The 12,523-nt window shown below is 44.1% G+C and overlaps 1 protein-coding gene and 1 long non-coding RNA gene across 2 annotated transcripts in view; one reads left to right on the forward strand and one right to left on the reverse strand.

Annotated features, from left to right (window-relative positions):
- Positions 1 to 12,523, reverse strand: part of LOC116696816 (collagen alpha-1(XI) chain-like) — a 44,435-nt gene that overhangs the window by 9,387 nt on the left and 22,525 nt on the right. The window contains 18 exon segments of the mRNA XM_032528002.1: positions 323 to 376; positions 492 to 545; positions 648 to 755; positions 1,049 to 1,156; positions 1,514 to 1,567; positions 1,690 to 1,779; positions 2,361 to 2,468; positions 2,573 to 2,626; positions 3,152 to 3,208; positions 7,039 to 7,092; positions 7,167 to 7,211; positions 7,354 to 7,407; positions 10,684 to 10,728; positions 10,818 to 10,871; positions 10,987 to 11,040; positions 11,508 to 11,669; positions 11,849 to 11,893; positions 12,256 to 12,309. Coding sequence (XP_032383893.1) covers positions 323 to 376; positions 492 to 545; positions 648 to 755; positions 1,049 to 1,156; positions 1,514 to 1,567; positions 1,690 to 1,779; positions 2,361 to 2,468; positions 2,573 to 2,626; positions 3,152 to 3,208; positions 7,039 to 7,092; positions 7,167 to 7,211; positions 7,354 to 7,407; positions 10,684 to 10,728; positions 10,818 to 10,871; positions 10,987 to 11,040; positions 11,508 to 11,669; positions 11,849 to 11,893; positions 12,256 to 12,309 — 1,254 coding nt within the window.
- Positions 8,126 to 12,523, forward strand: part of LOC116696824 (uncharacterized) — a 17,851-nt gene continuing 13,453 nt past the window's right edge. The window contains exon 1 of the long non-coding RNA XR_004333842.1: positions 8,126 to 8,239. This is a non-coding gene — a long non-coding RNA (uncharacterized LOC116696824). The remainder of the gene's footprint in view (positions 8,240 to 12,523) is intronic.

Consider the following 12,523-nt stretch of genomic DNA (forward strand, 5'->3'; position numbering starts at 1 on the left):
GTCAGTCTGACGTCATGTTGCCTGAGTTATTAACTATTCACGAGCTCGCCCACTTGCGCTGGGTAAAGCTGCTGATAGCCAGGCTCTTATTGGCTAGCTGTTGGCTTGATTTGTGCCAGTTCTCATTAATATTCAATGAGGTAAGCTGCTTCACTCTGATTGGTCTTCCTGCTGACTTTCTATACCACACTAGAATGGCTTGAAACAAGGTAACCAAGGCATTTTTCCACAAATCTTTTTCCAAGAGTCCATGTTTAGAACTTCAGACATTCAGACACCTTTATCAAAGACAAACAGAATACAAAGAGAAGAGCAGACTCACCGGAAGTCCTGGCTGACCAATTACACCTTGAGTGCCAGCAGGGCCTGAGGGGCCCTGTGAAGGAAGAGTGGGAGAAAGTGGGAGAGAGAGACACATTCAGTCATGATTAGATCTACTCTGGTTATGGAGTATGGTCTATGTTGATGTACTTCTTTAGCTTCAGACTCACGGCTTCCCCTTTGTCTCCTTTGCTGCCTTTCTGCCCAGATTGTCCCTGCTCTCCCTGTGGACATACAAACACACACAGAGGAGACACAATGTATAGCCACAGGACAAGCACAAACTCTCTCTTTGCCTCACTGACTCACAGACACACCCAGTTCACCTTATCTCCGTCGTCTCCTGCAGGTCCTACAGGGCCCATAGCCCCAAGCATTCCTACAGGTCCCTGATCTCCATCCTGACCGGCTGGTCCAATCGGACCCTTTTCTCCCTGGAACATTAATACATTCAACATGTGTTATTCTGCATACAAGCCACGCACGCACACACACACACACGCACACACGCACACACACACACACACAGAACCAAACACACACACACACACACACACACACACACACACACACACACACACACAGATCTAAATGTTATTTCCATCAGTACTGAAAATGAATTTTTACATATTGGGCTGAAGGTATCAAAAGGCGTCAATCCAAGGGGAGAAGACCTAATAAAATAACTACTAAATACAGCAATGCATAAAAAAGGAGATGTCATTACAGGCTCGCCCTTCTCTCCCATTGGTCCAAGTCCTCCAATCGCTCCGGCCCGACCGGGCTGTCCGATGCCACCTGCTGGTCCTGGAGGGCCTCTTTCACCTGTCGACCCCTACAGACAGGACGTGTTGGTGTTTGAACGTCTCGGCAATTTAAAGTACTGAGGCAATGAAGGCAAAAAATAATGGAGGCATAAAAACCGCTAGAATCATATGTAATGCTTGATACTGCTTCCAATTATAATACATGACAAAATAGTGACTACAATTGACTATAATGTATATTGACTTTATTGAATTTGGTCAGAGGAAACCAATTGATCATGGTTTAATTGGTCTTGTGTAAAGTTTTGCGCTGGAAACAAAAGAAAAAGTGCAACTGAATCCATATGCTTCATTTCCCAAACCAATTCAGGGGACATCATGGACATGAACTATAGTAACACAGAAAGAAGTGTACTGTAACTCACTATTGCTCCTGGCGATCCAGTAGGTCCAGATCCTCCTTTCAGACCAGGAGGTCCCTGGATTAATCACACATCATTTTTTACTATGTAGCTTGCATCATTTATGACATGAAGAAATCAAGTAATTTGAACAGGTTGTGGTGAATGTGTATTTGTGTGCAACATTCTGTGTATGTTACCATATCTCCAGGGGCTCCTCTGCTCCCCCTGAACCCTTTCAGTCCTGTAGGGCCATTCTTCCCAAAGGTCCCAGGTAAACCTGGATCTCCCTGAGACACAAAAATAACATAATACAATTAAAACACAAACAAAGACTCTATTATGGCGCATTTCCATTACATGGTACCTGCTCGACTCACCTCGACTCTACTCGCCTTTTTTGTTTTTCAATTATGAAAAAAGGTCCCTAGTACCTGCTAACAGGTATTTTTTTTAGTATCACCTCCATTGAGGTTCCAAGTGAGCTGAGGCGATACCAAAAGGTGACAAGAAAACCTGCAGACTACTGATTCGTCAGAGAGAATCGTAGCGACAGACGGGGGCTGTCCTGAACAAACCCACCATTTTTTTGCTGCCTCAAGCTTCTTTTGAAACAACTTGTGTCTTCTGAGAATCAAAAACAACACACCTTCAACATTCTGTGTGTGTGTCGCGTTAGGTCAAGGCAGTTTCCTGCAGCTGCGCTATGAAGACCGGCCACGCTTGCCTCACACATGAGGCGGTCCTAAATCTGCAATGGAAAATGGAGGACGGAGCACCGCGGTCGGGTGGAGTCGAGCCAAGCCAAGCAGAGCTGGTACTAGCAGTGGGTAAGTGCCATAAGATGATGTGAGTGACTCTGTGGACCCACCTTTCCACCTTCCTTCCCAGCAACACCAGGTAAACCGTGCTCTCCAGGTACACCTGGTGTCCCTGGGTGACCCCGGTCGCCTGTTGGACCGGGTTCACCGGATTTCCCCTGAAACACACAAAGGTGATTGGATCAATTACACCAATACAGACATGAAGCACAAGCCTGGAGGAACATTGCGTGACAGAGCTGAGTCACATTGTTGAGCTCACCTGTGGCCCCACAACACCTGAGGGTCCGGGAGGTCCTGTCTTCCCTTGGAATCCCTGCAGTCACAGAAAAAGATGGGTAAGAAAACATATTCTGGTTTGTGATTGAGTGTGTGTGTGTGTGTGTGTGTGTGTGTGTGTGTGTGTGTGTGTGTGTGTGTGTGAGTAAAAACCATTTTCCAAAGTGCAGTAACTGATGATCTTTTTTTGTGTGTGTTTATGTCGAATATGTAAAGAACAGACACAGCAAAACAAATCATAATAAACAAATAACAAGACAATAAATGAATAATAACTACAACAAAAGAAATTGTGAATACTTGACAGTCTGTTTACATATGCCAAAAGGAGTGAGAAGAAATACAAACAATATTTAATCCCACCCAATGTCCGCATATCTAAGATCTACATATGATTATAAAATCTACCCGCTTCCCAAATGCTATTTACACATATTCTCCCTCAATCCAAAATCAAATCTTAAATTTACATCAATTACTCACAAAAAAGAGGACATAAATGATGGAAGAATACATTTCAGAAACTCAAAACAAAAATGACTTTCATGAACTTTGACTTTACTTACTGGCTCTCTCTTTGACCTGGGTGACCTGGAAGTCCGTCTTTCCCAGCAGGACCCTACACACACACACACACACACACACACACACACACACACACACACACACACCACACACCCAACACCAAACACACACACACACACACACACACACACACACACACACACACACAAGCATTTTAGTTAATGAGGTGTCAAATATTCAAAAACAACAGCAGGAACTGCCCCTTGCAGGCCATCAGAGGCAGTTCATAGGAGCATATGATAGGTTTTAGGATTTATTTGTAGTGCTTTCTCAATCAGAATTTTCTTTTGATGATTTATTTTGATGACACCTGAAGCAGTATGAAATATTGGCACCATGCAAACTGCACCACAACAAAACACCACCTGTCATCCAAGCCCCGATATAAAATAGAAACTGGACTGAAACAAATCAGACACTGTCTCTGGTTGCCAAAGGTTTGGGACCTTTTTTATTTTTGGAAGATTGGGTTTTCACTGTGAAGGCTTGAAGATGAAAATTATAGTTCTTGTTTTCTTCTGAATTTAATGTTGAGACTTAAGACTGACCTATAGTATGTGGTTTGTTGTTGTTGTTATCTCCACTAAATCATTAAACTAAAACAAATAAAAAAAATGGATGAGAAACAATAAAACTGTTTTGGAAAAAGGAGCAACAGAGATTTTAGCAATGGGAAAGAAGTATACCAACTGTGTTAAGCTGAGAAATTATCCTTAGCTGTACACTATAAATGTGTATTTGCCAGTATACTATGTCAATGTGTTTTTTTATATTTATATGATTTGTCCCCCCTAACAAAATAGAAGACTTTGTGGAGTGGTGAAGTAAATCTTTATCCTGATAAACAGTTAAAAATACACATTATGACCATTCATCCATCCATCTTCATCCGCTTATCCGGTGTTGGGTCGCGGAGGCAGCAGCTCCAGCAGGGGACCCCAAACTTTCCTTTCCCGAGCTACATCAACCAGCTCCAACTGGGGGATCCAAAGTTGTTCCCAAACCAGGTTAGAGCAAAGGAGCAGCGGCTCTACTCCGAGCTCCACACAGATGGCTGAGCTTCTCACCCTATCTCTAAGGGAGACGCCAACCACCCTCGTAAGGAAACCCATTCTGGTTCTTTTGGCCATGACCCCACCTTTATGACCATAGGTGAGGGTATGAATGAAAATTGACCGGTAGATCGAGAGCTTTGCCATCTGGCTCAGCTCTTTTTTTATCACAACAGTGCGATAAATTCAATTTAATATCACACTCACTGCGCCAATTCTCAGACCAATCTTCCGCTCCATTATGCCCTCACTTGCGACCAAGACCACAAGATATTTTAACTCCTTCACTAGGGATAAGGACTCGTCCCTACATGGAGTAGGCACGGCTTTGGTTTCATGCTGAGAACCATGGCCTCAGATTTAGAGGTGCTGATCCCCATCCCAGCTGCTTCATACTCGGCTGCGAACCAATCCAGTGAGTGCTGAAGGTTGCAGGCTGATGATGCCATCAGGACAACATCATCTGCAAAGAGCAGTGATGAGATCCCCAGCCCACCGAACTGCAACTTCTCCCCACCCTGACTACGCCTCAATATCCTGTCCATATCTACTACAAAAGGGAGTGGTGACAAAGCGCAGCCCTGGCCGAGGCCAACCCTCACGTTAAACAAGTCCGACTTAATATTGAGAACCCGGACACAGCTCTCGCTTTGGTCATTCAGAGATTGGATGGGGTGAGGGGGTCATCTCCCGCAGCACCTCCCACAGTATCTCCTGGGGGACCCGTTCATACACCTTATCCAGATCCACAAAACACATGTAGACTAGTTGGGCATACTACCAGGCTCCCTCCAAATCCTTGCGAGAGTTTAGAGTTGGTCCATTGTTCTACGACCAGGACGGCACCTGCATTGTTCCTCTTCAACCCGAGGTATCACTATCTGCCGCACCCTCCTTTCCAGCACCTTGGAGTAGAATTTACCAGGGAGGCCAAGAACTGTGATAACCCTGTAATTGGCACACACCCTCTAGTCCCCCTTTTTGAACAGGTGAACCACCACCCCAGTCTGCCACTCCTTAGGCCTTGTCCCAAACTTTCATGCAATGTTGAAGAGGCGTGGCATCAAAGACAGCCCCTCCACACCCAGAGCTTTCAGCATTTCTGGACTGATCTTATCAATCCATGGGGCTATGCCACTGTGAAGTTGTTTGACTACCTCAGCGACATCCACCAGGGAAATTGACGACAATCCTCTATCATCCGTCTGCTCTGCCTCTGACATAGTTCCTCAAAGTGGTCCTTCCACCGCCCTATTACCTCATCAGTTGAGGACAACAGCGTCCCATCCTTACTGTACACAGCTTGGATGGCTCTCTACTCCACCCTCCTGAGGTGGCGAACGGTTTTCCAAAAGCACCTTGGTGCCGACCTAAAGTCCTTCTCCATGTCTTCTCCAAACTTCTCTCACACCCGCTGCTTTGCCTTTTTCACGGCAGATGTTGCAGCCTTTTGAGCCCTTCAGTACCCTGCAACTGCCTCTGGGGTACTCCGCAATTACATATCCCGGAAAGACTCGGTTTCCCTGACCACCAGTGTCCACCACGTTGTTTGTGGGTTTCCGCCCCTTGAGCCACCTAAGACCCTAAGACCACAGCTCCCAGCTGCAGCTTCAGCAATGGAAACTTTGAACATTGTCCACTCAGGTTCAATGCCCCCGGCCTCCACAGGGATGCGCAAAAAGCTCCGCCGGTAGTGTGAGTTGAAAGTCTGTCAGACAGGGTCCTCCTCCAGACGTTCCCAATTTACCCACACAACCCATTTCGATTTACCAAGTCTGTCAAGAGTCTTCCCCCCACCCCCGACCCAACTCACCATCAGATGGTAATCGGTTGACAGCTCCGCCCCTCTCTTCACCTGAGTGTCCAAAACATACGGCCTAAGATCAGATGAAACGATTATAAAATCAATCATTGACTTTCGGCCTAGGGTGCTCTGGTACCATGTAAACTTATGAGCATCCCTATGTTCGAACATGGTGTTCGTCATAGACAATCCATGACTAGCACAGATGAACAATCACTCGGATTCTGGAGGCCGTTCCTCCCAATCACAACTCTCCATTTGTCTCTGTCATTGCCTACGTATCCGTTGAAGTACCCCAGCAGAACTACAGAGTCCCCCACTGGAGCCCCAAACAGGATTCCATTCAAGGTCTCCAAGACGGCCTAATACTCCGAGCTTTTTTTTGGTGCATATGCACAAACAAAAGTCTGAGTTCCCGCCCCACACCCTGCAGGCGTAGGGAGCAACCCTCTCGTCCACCGGGGTGAACTCCAACGTAGCGGCACTCAGCCGGGGGCTTGTGAGTATCCTCACACCTGCCTGGCGCTTCACACCCTGGGCAACTCCGGAGAAGAAGAATCCAACCCCTATCAAGGAGTATAATTCCAGAACAGAGACCACCAGATCTAATTGGTAGCGCTCCACCTCCCGCACAGGTTCTGGGTCCTTCCCCCACAGTGAAGTGACATTCCACGTCTCCAGAGGCAGCCTCTACCGCCAGGGTCTGGTCCATCGAGGCCCCTGACCTTCACTGCCACCTCCTTCCTCCCACAGGTGATGAGCCCATGGGATAGAGAGAAAGTTGCCACGTTGCTTTTTCAGGTTGGGCCCGGCCGGACTCCATGGCAAACCCGGCCACCAGGCGCTCGCTGATGAGCCCTCCATCTGGGCCTGGCTCCAGAAGGGGACCTTGGGCTTCCCCCGGACAAGGTAACTTCACCTCTTCCTCAATGTCTCATAGGGGTTCATGAATCAATAAATACATTTTAAATTTGTAAATGTGTGTCTGTGTGTTATCTCACAACTCACGCTTGATCCTTTAGGTCCTGACTCTCCATTCCGTCCTTGCGGCCCTTGAGGCCCCTTAAAAAACATAAACAGCCATTATAATAGGCGATCAATCAACTAATAACATATATTAACAGTGTTATTCTTACCCTTTCACCAGGAGATCCTGAAGGCCCATCCTGTCCTGAGACGCCCTATGAAAATATAAGAGTGAAGAAGAACATGTAAGCAGTGACAGATAGAAAGTGGTGAAGCACAGCTAATAGTGCTTGTGTATTCACCCATTAACAATGACCGACAGGGTGTTACTATTGGCTGAGAAGAGAGTCAGCTGACCTTTTCTCCTGATTTCCCTGTAGGTCCTTTTGCACCTCTGCCACCTCGTGCACCCTGGCAAAAAAACAAGACTAAGTAAGTAAAACTAAACCTAATAAAGCCATGAACTTTTACTGACCTGAGACAGAAGACATGGTTTAAACCAATCTTCAGTTCAGTAGGTAGTGACCAATTATACGGTATATAATGGTTCAGTAAACAGAGTGATGACTCAGAGATCTGCAATATTGTGACTTTAAGGTGACAATGGTGAAGGCATCAACAAAAACTACATTTCAGGAATATTGTCAAGTTTTGAAACTAAACTTCAGAATAGAATAGAATAGAAAATATATTTTTGGGCCACATGGGGAAGCAGAAACAAGCTGCAAACACAACACTGACTATGTTTACATGCACATAAGATTCAGTTTTCTTTCCCTTTTTCTGAAATAGGCGATATTCTGACTAAGCTGTTGTTCACAATTATTCACATTGTGAATAACTGTTCATATTTTGCATGTAAACAGGAATCTATGGGGAATATTCACACAATTAAAATTTACAATGTGAGTAATTGTGAACAAGTGAATATTCCACTTAGATTCCCGTTTACAAGCAGCCGTGCAAAATATTATTTTTTCAAAGTTTTACACCAGTGGCGGACTTGTTGGACTGTGCAAACACAGTCCCCTTTCATTCCGGCCATCAAATTTGGAAAATTTTCATATTAGGAATAATAGTGGAATATTGGCAAACATACTCAGAGACACATCATCACCTTTTAAGTTAAAGGGATAGTTTGGAACTTTTGAAGTGGGGTTGTATGAGGTAATTAGCCAAAGTCAGTGTGTTACCTTCAGTAGATGGTGGTCGGTATGCCCCCAGTTTGGAAAAGCAGGCAGGAGTACCAACAAGCTTAGCTGTGCTGCTATGGACGTGGCCACACAGAAAAAAAAGTATTTAAAAAAAAAAGGCCTGCTTAAAAAAATTAATAGGCTATCAGTTTAAGCGTAGGCCTTATTTAGAATATTTTAACCGCTTTACAATGCCGCTAGACAGCGCTTTATAAGGGGAAACTGAAGCTGTTATATTGCTCTCTTCAAAACCACCAGACTCTTTTGACAAAAAAACAGTACTTTATCCAGAGCCCGTCAGAGCCTGTTCACTCCCTATTAAGCCCCATTGTACAAAATTTGGTTGCAGTTCTACAAGAGTTCCACTGGGGGTGATCGCGGGTGAGTGCAAAATGAATGAGAGTCTTCGGAGCTAGATGGCTAAATTTGTCTCTTTTGTCTGATTGTTGTTGAAAAATCTCAGATTTGATTGTAGTTTTTGCAAGTTCAACAAGGATTATAGGTTGAAAGTTGAATTAACGAGTACCTATGTCCTTTGGATTTCTTACAGGTTCAGTAGTTGTTGCCCATAATACGCTAACATTCTGCTAATGAATGCTGATTGGTCAGTGAAGGATAGCTTACGACCAGAAATCCCACTTGATGGCATCCGAAGCGTGTGTGTGTGTGTGTGTGTGTGTGTGTCTGTGTGTGTGAATATTTCGCCATGGTCTTTAAAACATTAGCAAACCAAAACTCTTTCTAGTACGTGTATTGACAGGGAAAGCCTAACCTGTCAGCTATGTTGTCGAGAGAAAAAAGGTAGAGACTCAGAGCTTGCCATAAAGCAGTATCTCTGGCCATACAATGTGTATGACATCATTGAAATTTTAAAAAGCTTTTTAGAACAAAAAAAGCGACTTTAAAAAAATCTAACACCCAGCAGTGTGCATTTTTATGCCATTCCTCTTTTGAATGTAACATTCAAATTACTAGACAAAAAATTATGCATATAGACATTCTCTGGCTTTATCCTTACACAACACAGATGCTGCTAGTCTACCACTGCCTCTATTAATTAGTTAGTTTTGTTAGTTTATACTCTTTTAAAACACCAAAGTTACACATTAAAACTATCTAACCAACCAAATGAGGTAGCGGTAGACCAGCAACTGCTGTGTTCTGCTAGGTAAAATTATGGAAACAGGAAGTGCGCAGGTCGTTTAAGAGGACAGAGAGTTTACTACAGTCCACAAGAGGGCAGGGCTGTAGTTAAGACCACTTTTGTCGAGCCCAAGATAAGTCCAAGACCGAGTCCAAAGAGGTTTAAGTCCAAGACAAGACCAAGTCCAAAAAGGTTTGAGTTTGAGTCAAGACCGAGTCCAGGACAGAAAAAAAGGTCTTACGCATGAAAGTATCAAGACAATCATTTTGGGTTTCACTTTCCCTCCAATATTATTGTCAACATAATAAAGACACCCGGACTCGGTTGAGACCAAATGCCATATTTGGCAAGATCAGTGGCCAAGGCTGAGACAAGTCCGAGTCCAAATACTAGCGAGTCCGAGACAAGTCCGAGACCATAGAAAAACGGTCTTGAGTCCCAACTCGAGTCCGGTCTACAGCCTTGCAAGAGGGCCTAGATAAACGATGGTCTGTTATAAATTGACTGTCAGATGATATACTATGCTGTGAGATGAAGTCCATCCCCAATGTGTAAAGTACTGCATGCTTCTAGAAGGTCTTTAGTGATGCTCTGCAGAGTGAAATTTTTTAAATTGATTTTTTTTATTTTTTTTTTATTTTATTTAGAACAGCTGAAGAGAGACAGGAAATGGGAGAGAGGGGGGGATGACATGCAGCAAAGGGCCTCGAGTTGGATTTGAACCCGGGCCGCTGGCGAGGCTCTACCAGGTGAGCTAGAGGCTGCCCCAAACTCAGGAGCTTTTGTTTTAAATAAAGGTCCTTATTATATCCCCAGCTTGGTCTCCTTAAATAATTCATTAAGTTAAGTAGTACATAGTCGTACATAGAGAAATCCCAACAACAGTTTCTGTTAGGACAGCATACAGGATATAACGGCTTCAGTTCCTTGTCATAAATGGCTGTCTGATGTCACGGTTTAGGTGGCTAAAATACGTTTTGCTGTAAGCAGTACAGCCTAGCTTCTTTATCAGTACTCCTGTCTGCTTCTCCAAACTGGGGAGGTGCAGACCGCCATCTACTCTACTGTAGCTAATAAACTGACTACGGATAAGTGCCTCATACAACCCCACTGTAAAAGATCCAAACTAACCCTATAAGATGGCAAACTAGTTGGAAAACTGTTGCCTATTTACACATCCAACAGACATGGAGCAACAGTGGCATTCATTAGGAGTCATGTTTCTGACCACAAGACAAATGTTAGTCAAATATTCACTCTCTTTTAGCTTTGTTTTTGATCTCCAACAAGTCTTGAGGGAAATGAAGCTCACTTTCTGTGCTAGGGAATGTTTTGAGACACAGCACTCACATTCGGACCCCTCTGGCCTGCGGCTCCTTGCTGTCCTGCAGGACCCTGGGTAACACCACAAAAGACAGAACATTATTGGAAGAAAGTCGGATTTCCTGACACAATATCATCCTGATTTTAAACCCTCTACTCACTTTCTTCCCTTTCTCTCCTGCAGCTCCCATTGGACCAGGAAATCCATCAGAGCCCTGAACAGGAGGAAGAAGGTGCACACATTTTGTTTGTATACATTATATCTACTATATTTGTAACTTATTTAGATTAATTTAATCAATTGTTGATTGCTTTTTGTATTTATTTTACCTTGGGCCCTAGTCGCCCTGGATATCCTGGCAGCCCAGGAACTCCCAGTTTCCCCTAAAAGAGAGACAGCGTGACTCTTAAAGCTACAGTGAGTAGTTTTTGTCGTAGTAATGAAGTAATGACAACAAAACTGTTGGCGCGTCCATGACATTAGCCTTACGTGATTGCGCACGCCCCCAACAACCCTCCCCCACGCAGTTGTTAGTAGAAGGACACGGAGGATTAAAAAACACGATGGACTATTCAGAATAGGTAATAATTTTCACTTGAGCTTCTGCGCTGAAAGTCACTGGAGGCCACAATCTTCTGAACATAGCCATACTGAGAAATACAGAGAGAGTTGTGTGGAGCGGATCGTCTTAATTAGCTTTGTGGCAACTCATTTGGCAATGGCTTGAATGTAATAGACGTTCCTTAATATCAAAAAGTTACGCACTAAAGCTTTAAGCTGTCTTTTACCGTTTTTTGTTGTGCATATTCAGTTAAGCATACATTTATTTTATTAATTTGGAGCTCTGTACCTTCTCTCCAGAAGTGCCAGAAGGGCCAGCTTCTCCTTGAGGACCCATCTGTCCTTTGGGGCCCTCAGGCCCATCTTCTCCTCGACCACCTTCAGCTCCGTTTTCTCCATCGTCCCCCTTTGCTCCAATCTCCCCTTTAGCTCCAGGGAAACCATCCTCTCCCTGCAGACAGAATGATTTGGAGGAGACAGGAAGAAAGACAGAAAATCCAGTTTCACAGACAGCATAAAATCCCAGATGGTAGTGAAAAACACTTGCATGCATACTGTACTTGTTCTGTGACGGTAATATGTTATTTTCAGACAACAAAACATCATGAACCACTTATCTGTCCCTCTAACCTTTTCGCCTTTGCTTCCCTTTAATCCTCTGATTCCATCTGCCCCCTGTAAAACAGGAGAGAATAAACAAACAGGAAGAAAAACAGAAAAATTATTATATTTTATTACAGGCTGTTTATGACATCTTGACAAGGTGGCAAGCATATCAATTTGCTACCATGCTTCTATTAAACCTGACTGTTGGCAGCGAAAACCAATACCTGCTTAATCTTTTGGTTAGATGATGGACAGGTGGTTAGGTCAACTACAAAATACAGCCTTATTACATGTTGTTCTTTTTATTTATTGAATGGGGGTTTAAGAGACTTTCTCAACCAATAGAATACCATCAGCCAGAGGATCAGTAAAACTGTACTCCCAGGGTATTTACACAATAGCAGGAATATTTTTGCATTTGCATTTCCTACCTTGACTCCTCGTTGTCCAGGGTATCCAACAGGCCCCTGCACTCCTGAAGGACCCTACAAATGAACACACACAAACACACACACCACACACAGTCACACACACTAAAGGATCAGTTCGACATTTTGGGAAATACCATCATATAAATAGTTTTCTTGCTACGAGTTAGATGAGAGGATTGACACAGCTCTGATATCTGTCCGTTAAATAAGATCAGGGCATGAAATTAACACCTGCCCATCCGCCAAATGCGGGTGAATTTTGCAATTG

Source organism: Etheostoma spectabile, chromosome 2 (genome assembly GCF_008692095.1).
Source record: "Etheostoma spectabile isolate EspeVRDwgs_2016 chromosome 2, UIUC_Espe_1.0, whole genome shotgun sequence".
In the NCBI taxonomy this organism is placed as follows: domain Eukaryota; kingdom Metazoa; phylum Chordata; class Actinopteri; order Perciformes; family Percidae; genus Etheostoma; species Etheostoma spectabile.